Here is a 17,424-nt window from a genome sequence, read left to right on the forward strand (position 1 = left end):
GAAGAGCCTCTTCCTCGGGAGGCTGCTTTCGAGGAAAGTCCAGCACGAAAGGGCTTCGATTTCTTGGCAAACGAAGCTCCAGAAGATGAAGCAGCTGCTGGCCTTCTAGAAGACTGAGCCAGAAGATCTTGCGTTGCCTTTTCCTGAAGGCTTGAAGCTATGTCCTTAACCATAGCCTGGGGGAAAGAGATGGTCTGAGAAAGGAGCGAAGAGCAAGTCCGCCTTTTGCGTTGGAGAGACGGATTTTGGCCGTGAAGTTACAAAAAGAGCGCTCTCTTCTTAAGAATCCCCGAGCTAAAGTGACGTAGCCAACTCCTCAGAACCATCCCATGACGGCCTTGTCCATACAAGAAAGTACGCTGGACAGCTCCCCCAGACTAATAGTATCAGAACTCCTTGACCTTGCATCTAAAACTCCAAGACACCAGTCAAGAAAGTTGAAGACCTCTAGAGTCCTGAAGAGGCCTTTTAGGTGAAAGTCGAACTCGTTATGGGTCCACGTGACTTTTGATGAAGACAGAAGGGCTCTTCTGGAGGCGTCTACGATGCTCCCAAAGTCACCTTGAGCAGAGGCTGGTAGTTTAACGCCTATGTCCTCTCCTGTCTCGTACCACATGCCTCCTTTACCGCAGAGTCTTGAAGGCGGTAAAGCTAAAGAGGACTTTTTCCTGACGCTTTCCTCTTCTCCATCCATCATTGACTTTCCGGAACGCTTTGCTTCGTGGAAAGCGACTTCTTCATTTTAATGAACCCCGATGCCTTCGTTGCCTTAAAAGAAGAAAATTGAGAGGAGAGTACGAGGGGCTTTCCGGTTTGAAAAGTTTCTCCGAACTCCGACTGTAGCAGACGCATCAAAACTTATAGTCCGATGAGACCGTAGCTGTTTGTTGTTCCTCTCTGCTTCTACTAAATCGTCGCTAACTCCTTCCTCAGAAACTGGAGAAGTAGGAGGAAACTCTGAAGAAAACTGACGACCATGAAGGGTTCCTTCATCCCACCTGAAACTTGCATCGGTGAGGGGACTGGTGTCTACCAGCGCGCGCTTGGCGTCCGAATCCGCACGTTTGGCGCCGACAGGTGCGCGCTCAACTTCTACCAACACACGCTTGGCGTCCACTGGCGCGCACCGAGCGCCCACTAGTGCACGCTTGGCTTCCACTGGTGTGCGCCGAGCGTCCGTCAGCGAGCGGCTGCCGCTCACTGGTGCACGTTTATCCACAACAGGTGCGCGTCTGGCGGCACCTGAAGCGCGCTCAAACTTTGCACAGAAGCGCGCTCAGCGTCGATCACCCTCGCTTGCGAACATGCGAAGACTTGCGAGGGCGGGAGATATATCATCCTGAGAGCGAGAAGCGAACTTCTCACCTCCTCTAGAGAGCTGCTGGGGAGCAGAACGAACTCTAGAGGGAGACTCGAACGAAGAGAGAGGCGAGCGAGGAGAAAGAGCGGGTCTGACTTCTTCACAGGAAGCTTCTCATCCTTCCTACGACGCGGAAGAGCCTCTCTAGCAGCAAGAGCGTCCTGAAGTTGCTGCTGCAGTGACTGAATCATTCTCTTGTTAGGGCCGAATTCTGCTCTGGGGAGGGACTGATCCTGTGAGCAGGAGAGCGGCGCGGGGACCCCCCCGCCCCCCTCCTCCTCCCAGGTACGGCCTCTTCCAAGCTCTGGAGCGACCGTATCGCTCACACGAGCTAACTGAATCCAAGTCCGAAGACTCTCTACGCCTTTCTGCGGCGGAAAAGCAGCGAACGCCACTGTCAGGTTCGAAGATCGCAAAAGCGGCGAACTAGGAACGTGAAGCGTCAACATTACGCGCCGTCCTTTCAGCGGACGTGAAGCACCTTGAGAAACTCCACCCTTTTACGTGGGGATGAATGACCTCCTGATGACGAAAAACACTCCTTGAGGAGGCTGTGCACGCGCACGCTCCCTGGCGTCTGGGGATTTTCATCAGTAACTGCCGAAGGCACGTCAGATCGGTGGGGGTTCCTTGTAAACCCTCCTTCAGCTTTCGACATGCTCCCTCCCCCCCAGTCCCTGGGAGTCAAGCAGAGGTCCAGGCCTAGAGGCGAAACGAGGCCGAATCTGACGCACCCCCTCCACTACACAAGGGGTATCACTGCACTTTTTTGCACGTCACTTTTGCTCTCAAGAAGCAAACTTTTGATTCTAGATTACGAATCGACTCCAATATTAAGGATAAGTATTACTCTCTACAGACACTGTTTCAGGGCCCGGAGGCAAAACTACAGGGTTAGGAGCATTAACAGAAGGAGGGTTAACAGGAGAAACATTAATATCTTGAACGCCTGAAACACTCCTGGAGGAAGACCTCCTTAACCTATCCTTTTCAAGTTTCCTAAGATAGGTCTCATACGCCTTCCACTCAGAATCTGTTAGTCTTTCGCACTCCTTGCAACGGCTTTCATACACACATTCATGCTCCCTGCAACTCTTACATACCGTATGTGGGTCTACTGAAGCTTTCAGTAGCCTACCTCTACAATCAGTTCTAGAGCAGAACCTAGCGCTAGCTGTACTAGACCCTGACATATTATTCCAAGAAAAGTCCAAACCAAAATCAAATCAATCCACTAATAACGTGTGCCTAGCCACCGATCCAATCAATTAATCCAAAAAAAAAGAACCAAAAGGGATACTCAAGTAGCAATAAGTTTCCAAATCCAGACGGAGGTGCTGTAAACAGATGTTCACAACACCGGCGACAGAAAAATTATGAATAGAAAATGGGAATGATTCCTGATACCGCCTCCCAGCGGCGGGAATGGGTACTAACCACCGACTCCCACTACGTGTGTCGTAAGTTTTAAATTCTGGTCGGTGTCGGAAATTATCAGCTATATATATTATCTGACCAGGTAAGTTGCATGAACAAATGATATTGTATTGTACAATAAAGTTTCATACATACTTACCTGGCAGATATATACTTAGCTATAGACTCCGTCGTCCCCGACAGAATTCAATTTCGCGGCACACATACAGGTAGGTCAGGTGATCCCGCCGCCTGCCGCTGGGTGGCAGGAATAGGAACATATTACCATTTTAAGCCAGATTTTCTCTTCCACCTGTCTCCTGAGGGGATGGTTGGGTGGGCCATACGATCGTATATATCTGCCAGGTAAGTATGTATGAAACTTTATTGTACAATAACAATATCATTTTCATACAGATATATACTTAGCTGATTGGCACCTTTGGCGGAGGGCAAGAGACAGCTAATTACTGACCTAATAGGTAAACAACATATGTTGTAGGTAATACAAGTTAATTAATAATACCCTAGTTCCTACCTGTTTAGGCGGAAGATTTCTTAGCTTGTGCTGAGAAGTCTGCTTCGCCTCAAAAGCTTCAGCGAGGGTGTGCCCTATGGCTGAGAACTCTTGAAAAGGACTGTCAATGGGGTCTTATCCACTTACTCAACAGAACCTAATGGCAATTGTCACTGGAGTCATATTCACTTACATGACAATATAACCTATGCCTCTTGGCTATAAGGAGTAAAATACTGATCCCGATCACCCGATCCTAACCGTGGATTAGTAAATATGATTGAAAGGCGATCCCCAAACACCTTTCAAACAACCTAAAAAAACTCAACTCCAATAATTTTTAAATCACAATATAAAATATAAGGACAAAAATTAATATTAAGGATCAGTCTTCTCTCCTTTCCCCAGCACTGTATCCGCTGATACATAAGGTCCTAGAGAGAAGCATTTCTCATATCTCACTCTCACATCTTTCAAGTAATGTGAGGCGAACACTGAGTTACATCTCCAATACGTGGCCGCTAAGATGTTCTTCATTGATGTTCTTGTTGAACGACAATGATGTAGCGACTGCACGTACTTCGTGTGCTTTTATTTTACCCTTAAGGTCTTATATGCCTCACTATCACAGCTCATGTGGGGCTTCCGTTATGATGTTCCTAACAAAAAATGTTAAGGCATTCTTTGACATAGCTCTTCTAGGGTCTTTACTGCACACCATAAACTCTGATTGCAACCCTGCAACTGCTTCTTCTTCTGCAGGTAAAACTTCAAAGTTTCTCACAGGACATAAAGTTCTTTCCATTTCATTCCCAACTAATTGAGAAAGCCTTTTTACTTCAAAAGTCCTAGGCCAAGGTCTCAAGGGGTTCTCATTTTTTGCTAGAAATAAAGGTTTAAAGGACAATACAGCTGAATCCTTCTTAAAACCCACTCTAGAGTCAAGCGCTTGCAGCTCACTCACTCTTTTCGCAGTGGCGAGAGCTATTAAGAAAATGCATTTTCTAGTCAAGTCCCGGAAAGTAGCTTTATCGGGAGGTTCAAATCTCTCCGACATAAGGTATTTGAGAACCACATCCAGATTCCAACTAGGGGCGAGAGAAGTTCTTAATTTTTTAGTTTCAAATGATCTAATTAAAATCATGCAGATCTTTGTTATTCTCTATGTTCAGGCCCCTATTCCTGAACACAGCTGATAACATGCTCTTATAACCTTTAATGGTTGACACTGCCAGATGAGATTCTTCTCGTAAAAACAAAAGAAAATCAGCAATTTCGGTCACAGAGGTATCGGAGGAGGACAGCTTCTTCGCCTTACACCATCTACGGAAAACTTCCCACTTCGATTGTATATCCGCATGGTTGAGGACCTTCTTGCTCCAGCAATTGCTTTTGCCGCTTCGCGAGAAAAGCCTCTCGCTCTGACCAATCTTTCGATAGTCGAAAGGCAGTCAGAGCGAGAGCATGGATATTTTGTGATACCTCTCGAAGTGGGGTTGTCTGAGCAGATCTGTCCTTCCGGGAAGAGATCTGGGGAAGTCCCACTATCCATTCCTGTACCTCTGTGAACCATTCTCTTGCAGGCCAATAAGGAGCGATCAATGTCATCCTCATTCCCTCCGAGGACACGAACTTTCTCATTACTTCCCCCAGCATCTTGAATGGGGGAAACACATACGCGTCTATACCCTTCCAATCCATGAGCATGGTATCTATGGATAGGGCTCTGGGATCGTCCCCAGCGAGCAAAAGTTCTCCATCCTCCTGGATAGGGAATGTTGCAAACAGGGTCCACTTGAGGCTTCCCCAAAGAGCCATAGTTGCTGGCAGACTTGTGAATGAAGGGTCCACTCTGTTGGAAGGACCTGGTTTTTCCTGCTCAAAATTTTTCTGGTCTGCTCTTATATTCTTCCCTCCTTGAACGAACCTCGTTCAGGAGTCGAATCCCTCTTTTTTCTTTCTGCCACATCAACAGATCCCTTGCTAGTTGGTAAAGGGAGAAAGAGTGTGTCCCCCCTTGTTTTCTTATATAAGCCAGAGCCGTGGTGTTGTCGAGTTGACTTGGACCACCACGCCTCTGACTTCGTTCTCGAAAAACTGCAGTGCTAAGTGCACTGCTAAGAGTTCCTTTGCATTTATGTGCCAGGCCTTCTGTTTCTTCTGTCCAACTGCCTGACACTTCCTTCCTTCGTCCCTATGTTGCTGCTACCCCACCCCGTGTCCGAAGCGTCTGAGAATAACACTAGGTGAGGGTTCTGAAGGGCCAAGGACACTCCTTCGTTCTTCTCAGTGGTTCTAACCACCATCGTAAGTGGTTTTTGATACTCTCTCCTATAGGAAAGGTATCCAAAAGATCTCCTTTCTTCTGTTCCAACTCCTTCTGAGATGGAAACTGCAAGGGTCTCAGATTCAGTCTCCCTAGAGAGATGAACTGCTCCAGCGAGGAAAGAAGTGCCCAGAAGACTGAGCCACCATTCCCTCGCTGAGCTTCGTTTCTTTCTCTAGGAAGACCCGAGTTTTTCAACCCTTTCGAGATTCTTTCCTGGGATGGGATACGCTCGAAAACCCGAGAATCCATCCGAATCCCCAGATGATAGACGATAGTCTGACTGGGGATTGTGTGAGACTTCTCGATGGTTTTACGAGCAATCCGAGAGATCTGGTCAATTGAAGAGCTATCTCCAAGTCCTCCAAGCACTTTTGTCTTGTCTGCGCTCTTATAAGCCAATCGTCTAGGTAAAGAGATATCCTCACCCCCTTCAGATGTAGCCATCTTGCTACGTTTCTCACAACGCTGTAAACCACCTGAGGAGCCGTCGAGAGGCCGAAACACAAAGCCCTGAACTGATAAATCCTTCCCTGCACCATGAATCGAAGATATTTCTTCGACGAATGATGCAGGGGGACGTGAAAGTATGCATCTTGCAGGTCGAGGGAGACCATCCAATCTCCTGGACGGAGAGCAGAGAGAACCGAGTTGGATGTCTCCATGGAGAACTTGTCTTCTCCACGAAGCGATTCAATGCACTCACGTCCAGGACAGGCCTCCACCCCCCCGAGGCTTTCGGCACCAAAAATAGGCGATTGTAAAAACCTCGGGAGTGCGGATGCTGTACTACCTCGATGGCCTACCTCCTTCTCCAACATTTGCTGCAACCAGCCAAGAAGGATCTGTCTCTTACAGGGTCTTTGTATCTCGCTGACAGCTCCCTCGGAGTCGTCGTCAATGGAGGGTCTGTCTTGAAGGGATGAGGTATCCTTTCTCAGCACTTTAGCAGGGACCAAGAATCTGCTTTCATTGAAGCCCATGCCTCCGAGAATCCCAGAAGTCTGGCCCCTACTGGTGATTGAGGACTGGAATCTCATTTTGCGTTCTTCTTTGGAACTCTAATGGAAGATCTTCTCTTTTCTCTCCTCCTCTCTTCCTTGGGGCTCGGCTAAAAGCTCTACCTCGAAAGGGCTGTTGGGCAGGTCTTGGCTCCCTCTTCGAGACAGAAGCAGCTGGCCTAGGCTTCTTAGCAGAATGTACCAGCAAATCCTGTGTTGCCTTCTCAGTAAGCGTATGGGAAATGTCCTTTACCAACCTGAGAAGAAACCGCTGTTTAGACAGAGGGGCGTATAAAAGAGAAGCCCTCTGTACTGGAGAGACTGCTTTGGTAAGAAAAGAACCAAAGACAGCCATCTTCTTTAATACTCTGTCCCGAACAAGGATGCCACTTCAGCCGATCCGTCCTGCACTGCCTTGTCCATGCATGCCAAAACACTATGCAAGACTTCTGGTTCCAAAACTGAGGGTCTTGAGTCTTGTTGGCCAAAGCCCCAAGGGACCAATCTAGGAAGTTAAAAACTTCCAAGACATGGAATATTCCCTTGAGGAGATGGTCCATTTCAGACATTGTCCAGCTTGTTTTGGCCGATGAAGTGCATGCCTCCTTGCCGAATCCACCAAGGTCGAGAAGTCCGCTTCAGCAGATGAGGGAAGAGAAAGTCCCATAGATTCTCCTGTGCTATACCAAATCCCTCTCTTCCTGATAGCCTGGAAGGGGGACAGGTAAACACAGTCTTCCCCGCCTCCTCCTTGGTTTTAAGCCAATTTCCGACCGACTGCAAAGCCCTCTTCATTGAAATGGTCGGTTGCATCTTCAAGAAAGAGGAAGACTTCGCAGCCTTCGTACTCGAAAATAAAGACCGAGGAGAAGGAGGGCAGCAGGACTCAGAGACTCTCCAAATTCTTTTAACAAGAGGGCTGCTAGTATCTTATAATCAGAAAGACCTGCCCCCTTGTTTTTCTTCAGAGTCCGAAACATCCTCTAATTCGGTTGAGTTTATTCGGAGAAGACGTGTGCGACCGGAGGACTCCTCTCTCGGGAATGCACATGGCTTGCAGCAACACCGGCTGCAACCTGACAAGGGCTACGGTCGCTTGTGCGACATCTTGAGTCCCTGCCAGGAGAAGGCCGATGTTGTTCTTTTACCCTAAGGCCCTCCTGACAAGGACGACGGTCCCGCCTGTGCGACAACTTTTGTCCCTACCAGGAGAAGTCCTTAAATGTCGTTCCCTTTTTTCATGATCAATTCCTTCCCGACAGGGGCTACGGTCACCTGTGCGACACCTAGAGGCCCTGTCAGGGGAAAATTGATCTTGAGAAAAATCCCAAAGAGGAGCCTCCAAGTCCGCTTCAAACTCCGATAACTCATCCAAATTGTATTCTGGATTGTACAAATCCTTGCGCCTGCTTTCAGGCGCTCCTAGACGCTTTACGTCTTTGTTTCAGCCGCTTCAGGCTTTCCCGGCGGCCTTGCGCCTACATTCGGACGCTTCAGGCTCTTCAGGCGCTTTGCGCCTCGTTTCAGGACGCCTCACCTCTAGGAGCTTGCTTTCCTTTTTCAGGAGGCCTCAGGCTCTTTAGGCGCTTTGCTTTTCTTCTTTCAGTAGTCCTCAGGCTCCCTAAGCTCTGGTTTTCCTTTGAGGTGTTTCTAGGCTCTCCAGGCGCTCCTATGTTTCATATCAGGCGCTAGGCTCTCCAGGAGTTAAATATTTCCTTTTAGCCACTTCAGGCTTTTGCAGGCGCGTTGCGCCTCATTTCTTTTACTTTAGGAGCTTTACGCCTCATTTCAGGCGCTCCAGACTCTTTTCGCCTCGCCAAAAAGAGTTCCAGGATCTTCAGTTACTTTGCGCCTCCCTTCAGGCGCTTCAGGCTCTTTGCGCTTCCTTTCAGGAGTTCGTCCGATTTCGGGAGTTCCAATTTTACTCCTCGATTCGGACATCTATGTACTTTCTTTTCTAGTAGGAAGTTCCCTATACACATCTTGTCGCCTTGACGGCGTTTTGCGCTTGACAGTAGCCTGACGTCTGGCTGGGCAGGCTTCTGGCAGGCGCCTCGTCCGAGCTCTCAGAGAGTTTAAAGACGGGATCTTTTGATAGGAGGAAATCTATCCTTCCTTTTAGGCTGATCAGATTTTAGAACTCCTACTAGGGAAGATATCTGTTTCTGCATATCCTCTAACATCTTCGTAGCTACGTCTCTCTTTCCAACCTCCGATGCAGGAGAAGAAGCTTCTGAATATACATTCTTCTTCCTCTTTTCCGGAGGATATTCTTCCGGAAATTCTTCAGGGCTTGAGTCGAATGAAGGAGACTTCCAAGTTCTCTTTGAAGGTCTCGACAATCTATCTGAACTCCATCCTTTTTTAGATGAGGAATCAGACGAAGAAAAACACTGTTTCAGGACGTCTTTCCAACGACTATCCTTGGCAGCCCGGGACGTAACTACAGGATCGCCGAGGGGACGCCTGACCGGTGGGGATTCTCTGAAACCTCCCTGCGGCTTTCGATTCTTCTCTACTGGTCTTGGGAGCTTGAAAGAGGTCTAGGCCTGGGAGCGAGACAGAGCCGATCAGACGCACCCTCCACTTCACTGGGAACACTTTCACTGCACTTACCTTCCAGTTCTTTAATTTTTTGTTCCATATGTTTAAGCGAAGCTTTCAGACTCGCAATTTCAGATGTTGAGCTTGCCGAGTCCGATAATCGGGAAGGTAAAGCTGTATGGGAGGAAACAATAGGGTTATCAATAGGCAATAGTCCGCTAACTGGCTCGTTAGAGACCGACCTACTTACACTCTTGGAAGAGGCTTTCTAGCCCTATCTCTCTCCAACTTTCTTAGGTAGGAATTAAGCAACTTCCATTCCTCCTCATTCAAATTCTTGCACTCATCACATGTATTCAATTGAGAGCATACATTCCCTCTACAATTTTTACAAGTGGTGTGAGGATCCACCGAAGCTTTCGGCAGTCTCACAAAACAATTCTCATTCACACACACTCTGAACGAAATCGACACGTCAAGACATTATGAGAAATTCCAAAGCCAAATCCAAAAAACAGTCCACAATAGCGTATGCCAAAACCAAAGATCCAATACGTCACCAAATAGCAGTCCAAAAGATCAACGGCGTAATAAAATTCGAAATTCAAGTCAGGAGGAACTAGCAACAATGTTACTAGTACCGCGACAGAGAAAAATCTGGCTTAAAACGGTAATAGTTCCTATTCCTGCCACCCAGCGGCAGGCGGCGGGATCACCTGACCTACCTGTAGTGTGTGCCGCGAAATTTGAATTTCTGTCGGGGACGACGGAGTCTATAGCTAAGTATATATCTGACAGGGAAGTTGAATGTATGAAAATCTGGCTTAAAACGGTAATAGTTCCTATTCCTGCACCAGCGGCAGGCAGCGGGATCACCTGACCTACCTGTAGTGTGTGCCGCGAAATTTGAATTTCTGTCGGGGACGACGGAGTCTATAGCTAAGTATATATCTGACAGGGAAGTTGAATGTATGAAAGTGGAATGTTTACATCCAGGCAGGTGGGTCTCCCCACCTACCGGATGGTAGGTACTGTCTAACCACCTTTGTTCAAGAGTTTTGACGGGTGTGTTCCATCTTTGCCGTAAGCAATTAATTCCTATTGTAAAGGACTGAGGATTTGTATATTGTGTAGGAACACCCATTTGAAGGAGGCAAAGAGATTCATATCCAGAATAGTGACCCATACAGCAATTTTGGCAAAAAAGAAAATCACTCTGTAACCCTTTCCTTTTGCCTCCCTGTCCATTATTTCATTGAAAAATATTTTCTAGTAATTTCAAATTCATACTGCAATGAAACACTACAATAGAAATTTGATTAGATTTTCAACAATGTAATAAAAAATACTTTTGAAAATTACTTTCAGAGTCCAGTATAAAAGTTCAAATTTAATTCTCACCATTGCCACTCAAGAACAGAAATAACAGCCAAAATCTGGCTAACTCAAATGAAGTCTTGTAGTCAGAAAGATCAAGGAATACTGCTTTTAGTTTTAAAATGTGTTGAAAAATAAAAGATACTATTTACCTCAAGTTAGGTACAGGCAAATAGTTAACAGAAAATTCACTCCTCCCAAAATCATAGTGAACATCACATATTTGTACAAATAGTACTCACAAGCTTCACTTGTGTTCTTAATACCTGTGGGTGAGGCACTGAGCTCTGGTGAATCAGATGTATAGTTTGGATCCACCAACCCTTCTATGTTCTCCCCTGCACACACGCGCATAGTGACCTCCATCAGCACCTGGGATGTGATCTCAGCTTTTTTAGCGGCTGATAAAACCTGAAAGGAAAGGATTACGTACGTGTAAGCATGTAGTACAGCACTGACAAATTAAATGTTCCACTTAAATGGTTTATTTTGATGTTGTATCATGAATATATAATAACCAGGTCTCTTAAAAAGTACCCACATGATTATTCCTCACTAACACTTACTTGTACTGTGATCGGGCAAGTAGTAGTGACATCTTGCCATTTGGCCTGAAGCACATTTGATAACGTTGAAAGCACTAACTCTTCTGTTACCTCACTTGTACTGACACTCTGAAGAAAACGAACCATAAACCCTGTATTAAAACTTAACTCTGTGTACATTATATGCAAAAATTACCATGAATATCAAAGCACAAATGACATTATAAAAATTTCCCTGTAATATTCATACCCTGGGACGTTTGTTGTCGCTGCCATAATGACCTGTCTCCAAGCTGGTTGGAGTTTCAGCCTTGGTTTCTACTTCCATAGGTTCTTCTAAACCTTTGGAGGTAGGGCCACAAAATTAATTACATACAACAGATGTATCACTAAGGTCTAATGTCATGAGTCACAGCAATGTCAAGATGCACAGCAAATATTAGCTCTTTTTCAAGTTATTAGCTCTTATTCAAGTTATATGTCAATTGGTATGATATGACTGAAAATAGTATATAGTACACTTAATGATGCAATTACTCAATAGTACTCACCCTTTTTACAAGGAGTAATATCTAGTGGTGAAGGTGGAGGTTGTCTTTTATGTGGAGAAGGCAGCAGTGATGTTGCATTAGGAGACGTTGGCAACTGTATGCCCTTTTGTAATAAAGATAGATTGGATTACATTAGGAATTCTTAGTATAAAAATTAATAATTAATTAATAACCTAAAAATAGCAAATTTTTTTCCCCAATTCAAACATAAGTAACAGTTCTGAACTACAAGTTACCAATAGAAAACATTTGTTCATAGCATACCCATCAATCTATGCCTCCAGAGATGCTATTCATTAGTTTTCAAAATGAAAGAAGAAAGGCCATAAGTGACTATCCACACTTACACACCTGTGAACAATCAGCTGAAAGGTACATACTACCTAGGTTACCACATATTAGAAAAGCTTATATTATTTTTATTTAGCTTTTGTAAATTTAGATAAGCCTGGTTTTTCTAGGTTTTATAACTACCTTTCAAGAATTATTTTGTGGCAGAATAGCCTTTGTTTTGTCTGAGTACTTGTTTATATTATTTTTGAAATTTAAGTGCCCATTGTCTGGTCATTTCAAGTGCTTAATGTAAAGTGCTTAATTTAACATTACTCAGTGTGTCAGGCGCCTCCTCCCCATTTGTTTATATTATCGAACAACAGTTTTAATGATTGTTTATTTTTTTACTGTGTTTATGAACGTGACCTTGGTGATGTCTGGACGTTGGTGCTCAGACAGAGTTCAGTTCGGGCTAGAGCACTCCCCTGATATTATCCCTTCAGCAGCATGCTGATTTGGACATTGGATGACGATTATTTGGCGGTTTATTTGGACGACAATTTTTTTTTTTATTACACTTTGGATCCTCACCTTGGTCAGCTGTCTGCAGTATCTCTAGTCACCTGCAACTCGAGTGTTTCCTGCCTAGTCCTGCGACTTGGGTGCTTCGATACGACTCACAGGTGCTCCTGTCACCTGCAACTTGAGCCATTCCTGCCTTCGCTGATGAGGAGGTATTCTCAGGGAATGGGTGCCGTCACTTTCTCCCGGCACTGACAGGAATTGATCTGACTTTTCTACATCTCCATCCAGTTGCTGTGGATGTGGGAGCTGGCTAGCTCGTGAGATGGCCTGTAGGGAGGCTGACGCCAGGTAGGACTAAATATCACTGATTTTCGTTCAGGATCACTCTGGCGTTCATGACCTGCCCTGTTAGCTGATTTGGAGTTTGGATCATGGCCATGATAGTTTTCTCTTTGGATGCCTTCATTTATGTGAGAAAACGATGTAGTGGTTATATATAGATATGTATTTTTCCATATTTGAAACGGGAGTATATAAAGTTACCCAATGAGTCTTCTTCTAGACAAAGTTTTTGCGTGTTTAGCTTTGTGGTTTTAAGGTAGGGATAATAATTATTTTCTTGTTTTCTTACTCTGCCTTCCTTCTTCCTTTGGCTTAGCATTAGGATAGTTTTTGGTCTGGCCAGCAAAATATTTGGATCCAAATAAGTTATCTATTAATAATTGTTATTTCCTCTCTTTTTGATAGGGTTTGGCTTCTTAGTTTTAGGGAATCCATTGTGATTCTAAGGACTGGTATCTGTTACATCCAACAAGGTTTATTTAAATTTTGTATTTGTTAGGCATTAAATATTATTAAGTTTTCTTCGGTGTTTTTTTTTCCGCTGACCTTTAACACTGGGCTACATGAAATCATCGACAACAACCCTAATATAAAATAAGAACTCGCAAGTTTTTATTCTATATCAGGGTTGTTGTCAGTGATCTCATGTAACCCAGTGTTACAGATCAGCGGAAACAAACACCGAAGAAAACTTAATAATATTTAATGCCTAACAAATACAAAATTTAAATCAACCTTGTAAGATGTAACAAATACCAGTCCTTAGAATCACAATAGATTCCCTAAAAAACACACTAAAGGCTCAAACCCTCATCAAAGGAAATTATAAAGCAAAGGAAAATTAATAATAGGTAATTTATTTGGATCCAACTATTTTGCTGGCCAGACCAAAAACTATCCTAATGCTAAGTCAAAGGAAGAAGGAAGGCAGAGTAAGTAAAAAAAAATATCTCTACCTAAAACCACAAAGCTAAACACGCGAAAACTTTGTCTAGAGGAAGACTCATTGGGTAACATTATATAATCCCATTTCAAATATGGCAAAATACATATATATATATAACCACTACATAGTTTTTCTCTCATAAATGAAGGCATCCAAAGAGAAAACTATCACGGCCATGATCGAAACTCCAAATCAGCTAACAGGGCAGGTCATGAACGCCAGAGTGATCCTGAACGAAAATCAGTGATATTTAGTCCTACCTGGCTTCAGCTTCCCTACAGGCCATCTCACGAGCTAGCCAGCTCCCACATCCACAGCAACTGGATGGAGATGTAGAAAAGTCAGATCAATTCCTGTCAGTGCCGGGAGAAAGTGACGGCACCAATTCCCTGAGAATACCTCCTCATCAGCGAAAGGCAGGAATGGCTCAAGTCGCAGGTGACAGGAGCACCTGCGAGTTGTATCGAAGCACCCAAGCCGCAGGACTAGGCAGGAGACACTCGAGTTGCAGGTGACTAGAGAACCTGCAGACAGCTGACCAAGGTGAGGATCCAAAGGTAAAAAAAAATGATATTGTAATGATACAATAAAGTTTGTTCATACTTACCTGGCAGATATAGTATATATTCCGAAGTCCGACAGAACTTAAAAACTTACGACACACGTAGTGGGAGTCAGGTGGTTAGTACCCATTCCCGCCGCTGGGAGGCGGGTATCAGGAACCATTTCCATTTTCTATTCATAATTTTTATTTCCACTGTCTCCTGAGGGGAGGTGGGTGGGTACTTAAAATATATATATCTGCCAGGTAAGTATGAAAAAAATGATATTGTTAGAATACAATAAAGTTTTGTACATACTTACCCGGCAGATATATACTTAGCTTATGTCTCTGACGTCCGACAGAAATTCGAATTTCGCGGCACACGCTGCAGGTAGGTCAGGTGATCTACCCCCTGCCGCTGGGTGGCAGGAATAGGAACCATTCCCGTTCTAGAACCAGATTTTCTCTTCCACCTGTCTCCTGAGGGGAGGCTGGGTGGGCCATTCATCGTATATATCTGCCGGGTAAGTATGTACAAAACTTTATTGTATTCTAACAATATCATTTTTGTACATGCAACTTCCCCGGCAGATATATACTTAGCTGATTGACACCCTTGGTGGTGGGTAAGAGACAACTATTACTGAATAGACAGGTAAAACAACATACGTTGTAGGTAATAAATAAATAAAACCTAGGTTCCTACTTGTTCAGGCGGAAGATTCCATGGCTAATGCCTAGGAATCTGCTTCGCCTCAAGAGCCTCAGCGAGGATGTGACCTATGGCTAAGAGTTCTTGTGGGTCTGTCGATGGGGTCTTATCCATTTACTCGACAGAGCCTCTTACATGACAATATGCCTATGCCTAGTGGCATAATTAAGGAGCACAACACCGATCCCGATCACCTGATCCTAACACGAGGGTTAGTGCTTAAGTTGAAAAGAGTTATCCCCAAACTCCTTTCAAACAACCCAAAGAAAAAACACGACGTTAAATAAAATTTAACTCACTAGTTAAGGATCAGTATCGGCTCCCTATCCCAGCAATGTATCTGCAGACACGTATCAACCAAGAGAGAAGGATCTCGTAGGTTATCTTGACATCCTTCGGATATGGGAAGTCAACACAGAGTTGCATCTCCCGTATGTGACAGCTAATATGTCCTTATGACATATTGTTAAGAAAGAACAAGAATTCAGAAAAGCTTGCACTTCATGCGCTTTTAATTCTCAGCTGTTTGAAGGAATCATCAATGCACTTGTCAAGTGCTCAGGAGATCACATTGTCTCAAAGAAGGCCAGGGCATTCTTTGATATAGATCTCTTCTGGGTGAAGCCTGGAGCCTGGCTAGCGCTTCGTGCCTGGCAGGCGCCTAGCGCCTGTCTAGCGCCTCGCGCCTGGCTGGAGCCTTGCGCCTGAATGGCGCCAGGAGCCTGGCTGGAGCCTCGCGCCTGGATGGCGCCTTGCGCCTGGCTGGCGCCTGATTGGCTCCTCCCTCCTGGCTAGCGCCTCGCGCCTGGCTTGTGGAGCCTTGCGTCTGGCTGGCGCCTTGCGCCTGGAGCTTGGCAGAAGACTTCATGCTTACTGTCTATGAGTCTGCATGCCTCAAGAGTTTCAGCGAGGTAGGGACCTATGACTGACAAACCCTTCTGGATCATGTCAATGGGGGCTAGCCGCTACACGACAGAGCCTTCTCGGATCGTGCCAATGGGGGCTGACCCACTTACATGGCAGAGCCTTACCTGTATCATATCAATGGGGACTAGCCCTCTTACATGACAGAGCTTTAGGTTTCTCTTTACTGGAAGGAGCCTTGCGCCTGGATGGATCCTCAATCCTGACTAGAGCCTAGCCTTGAAGGAGCCTGGCACCTGGATGGCGCCTGGCTGGCTCCTAGAGCCTGGCTGGCGCCTCGCGCCTGGCTTGGCTCCTCCACACTTGCTGGAGCTTCGAGCTTGGAAGAGTCTCTAGGCTGTCTGGCGATGTCCACATTGGACACTCTTATATCTGTCCGATTTGTTCGCCTCTGGCGCATTTGCGCCAGGTTGGAGGCCCGCTCCTTCTCAGTATCCGACCATGACAGAGTTCCTTGGAACTGTCCGCCTCTGGCGTTTTTCGCCTGTTATTGGCATTTGGCGCCTGGCTGGCGCTACATTGTCCGAGAGTCCTGAACAACCACATAGTCTATCAGGAGACTGGAGAAGGGTGGAAGAAATTCTTCCCCTTTGATCTTTTGGCCCCTGGCAAGGGGAGGTGATTGTAGTCAGCTACATCCAGTAGACGACAGGATATCTAACAATACGAGAGAGAAGAGTCTTCCTCCGAGGAGGATCCTTCGTGAATACTTCCTTTGCTAACGAGATCTCTTCTTACATGTTGATGAGGTTCCTCGTTGCAGAATCTTCCCTATCCTTGCCCGAAGGAAGGGAAGGAGTCTGGAAGTCGAAGGAGACTCCGAGCTGAAATTGGGAGGAACCCTGATTTCTAGCTCTTATTGTATCCTTCTGAATACCTTCTGGGAAGCATTTCGAGCCCTCATCGCACCCCGAAGACTCTGTAGGCAAACGTTTAAACCATCTCTTCTTCTGTAGATGAAAAAGTAAGTACCCTGCCTGGGCAACGAAACTTCTATCTGAAAGCGTTGCGTCAGGAATAGAGGGTTTTAGTTCTTTTGCCAGACATACTATGCTGGCAAGAACCCATTGCCGAGTCTCCATTGAATCTGATGCGAGATTCCAATGCACAAAAAATTCACTTGTCTTCTTGGTCGTTTAGGGCTAAGAGAAACAAAGAATTCCTTCATAAACTTTCTCAAAGAAGTTTGATGAGGAGCAGTTCCATTTTGTCGGAACACGGAATCTGTGGCCACAAAAAGATCCCATTCGAAGTACATGATATCCTACTCTTGTCGTATTGCGGTATCGTATAAGATCCCGAAGATCTTAATCTTCTGTTATCTCTAATTCCCCTTGTAGAGACAGAGTATAGCCTTTTACTGCGTTCTTTGATAGCAGATATATACCTAGGTGATTCTTCCCTCTGAAAGTGAAGAAAGAACCTCGCTATGTGGTTCACAGAGGTATCGGAAGAGGACAGTTTCCTCATTCCATCTAGCACGATCTGCAGCAATTCTATGTCTTAGCCATGACTATTGTC

The 17,424-nt window shown here is 45.4% G+C and overlaps 1 protein-coding gene across 1 annotated transcript in view; it reads right to left on the reverse strand.

Moving 5' to 3' along the window:
- Nucleotides 1-17,424, reverse strand: part of LOC135210382 (ubiquitin conjugation factor E4 B-like) — a 142,114-nt gene that overhangs the window by 111,393 nt on the left and 13,297 nt on the right. The window contains 4 exon segments of the mRNA XM_064243289.1: nucleotides 10,784-10,952; nucleotides 11,108-11,215; nucleotides 11,337-11,428; nucleotides 11,638-11,740. Coding sequence (XP_064099359.1) covers nucleotides 10,784-10,952; nucleotides 11,108-11,215; nucleotides 11,337-11,428; nucleotides 11,638-11,740 — 472 coding nt within the window.

Source organism: Macrobrachium nipponense, chromosome 39 (assembly GCF_015104395.2).
Source record: "Macrobrachium nipponense isolate FS-2020 chromosome 39, ASM1510439v2, whole genome shotgun sequence".
NCBI lineage: Eukaryota > Metazoa > Arthropoda > Malacostraca > Decapoda > Palaemonidae > Macrobrachium > Macrobrachium nipponense.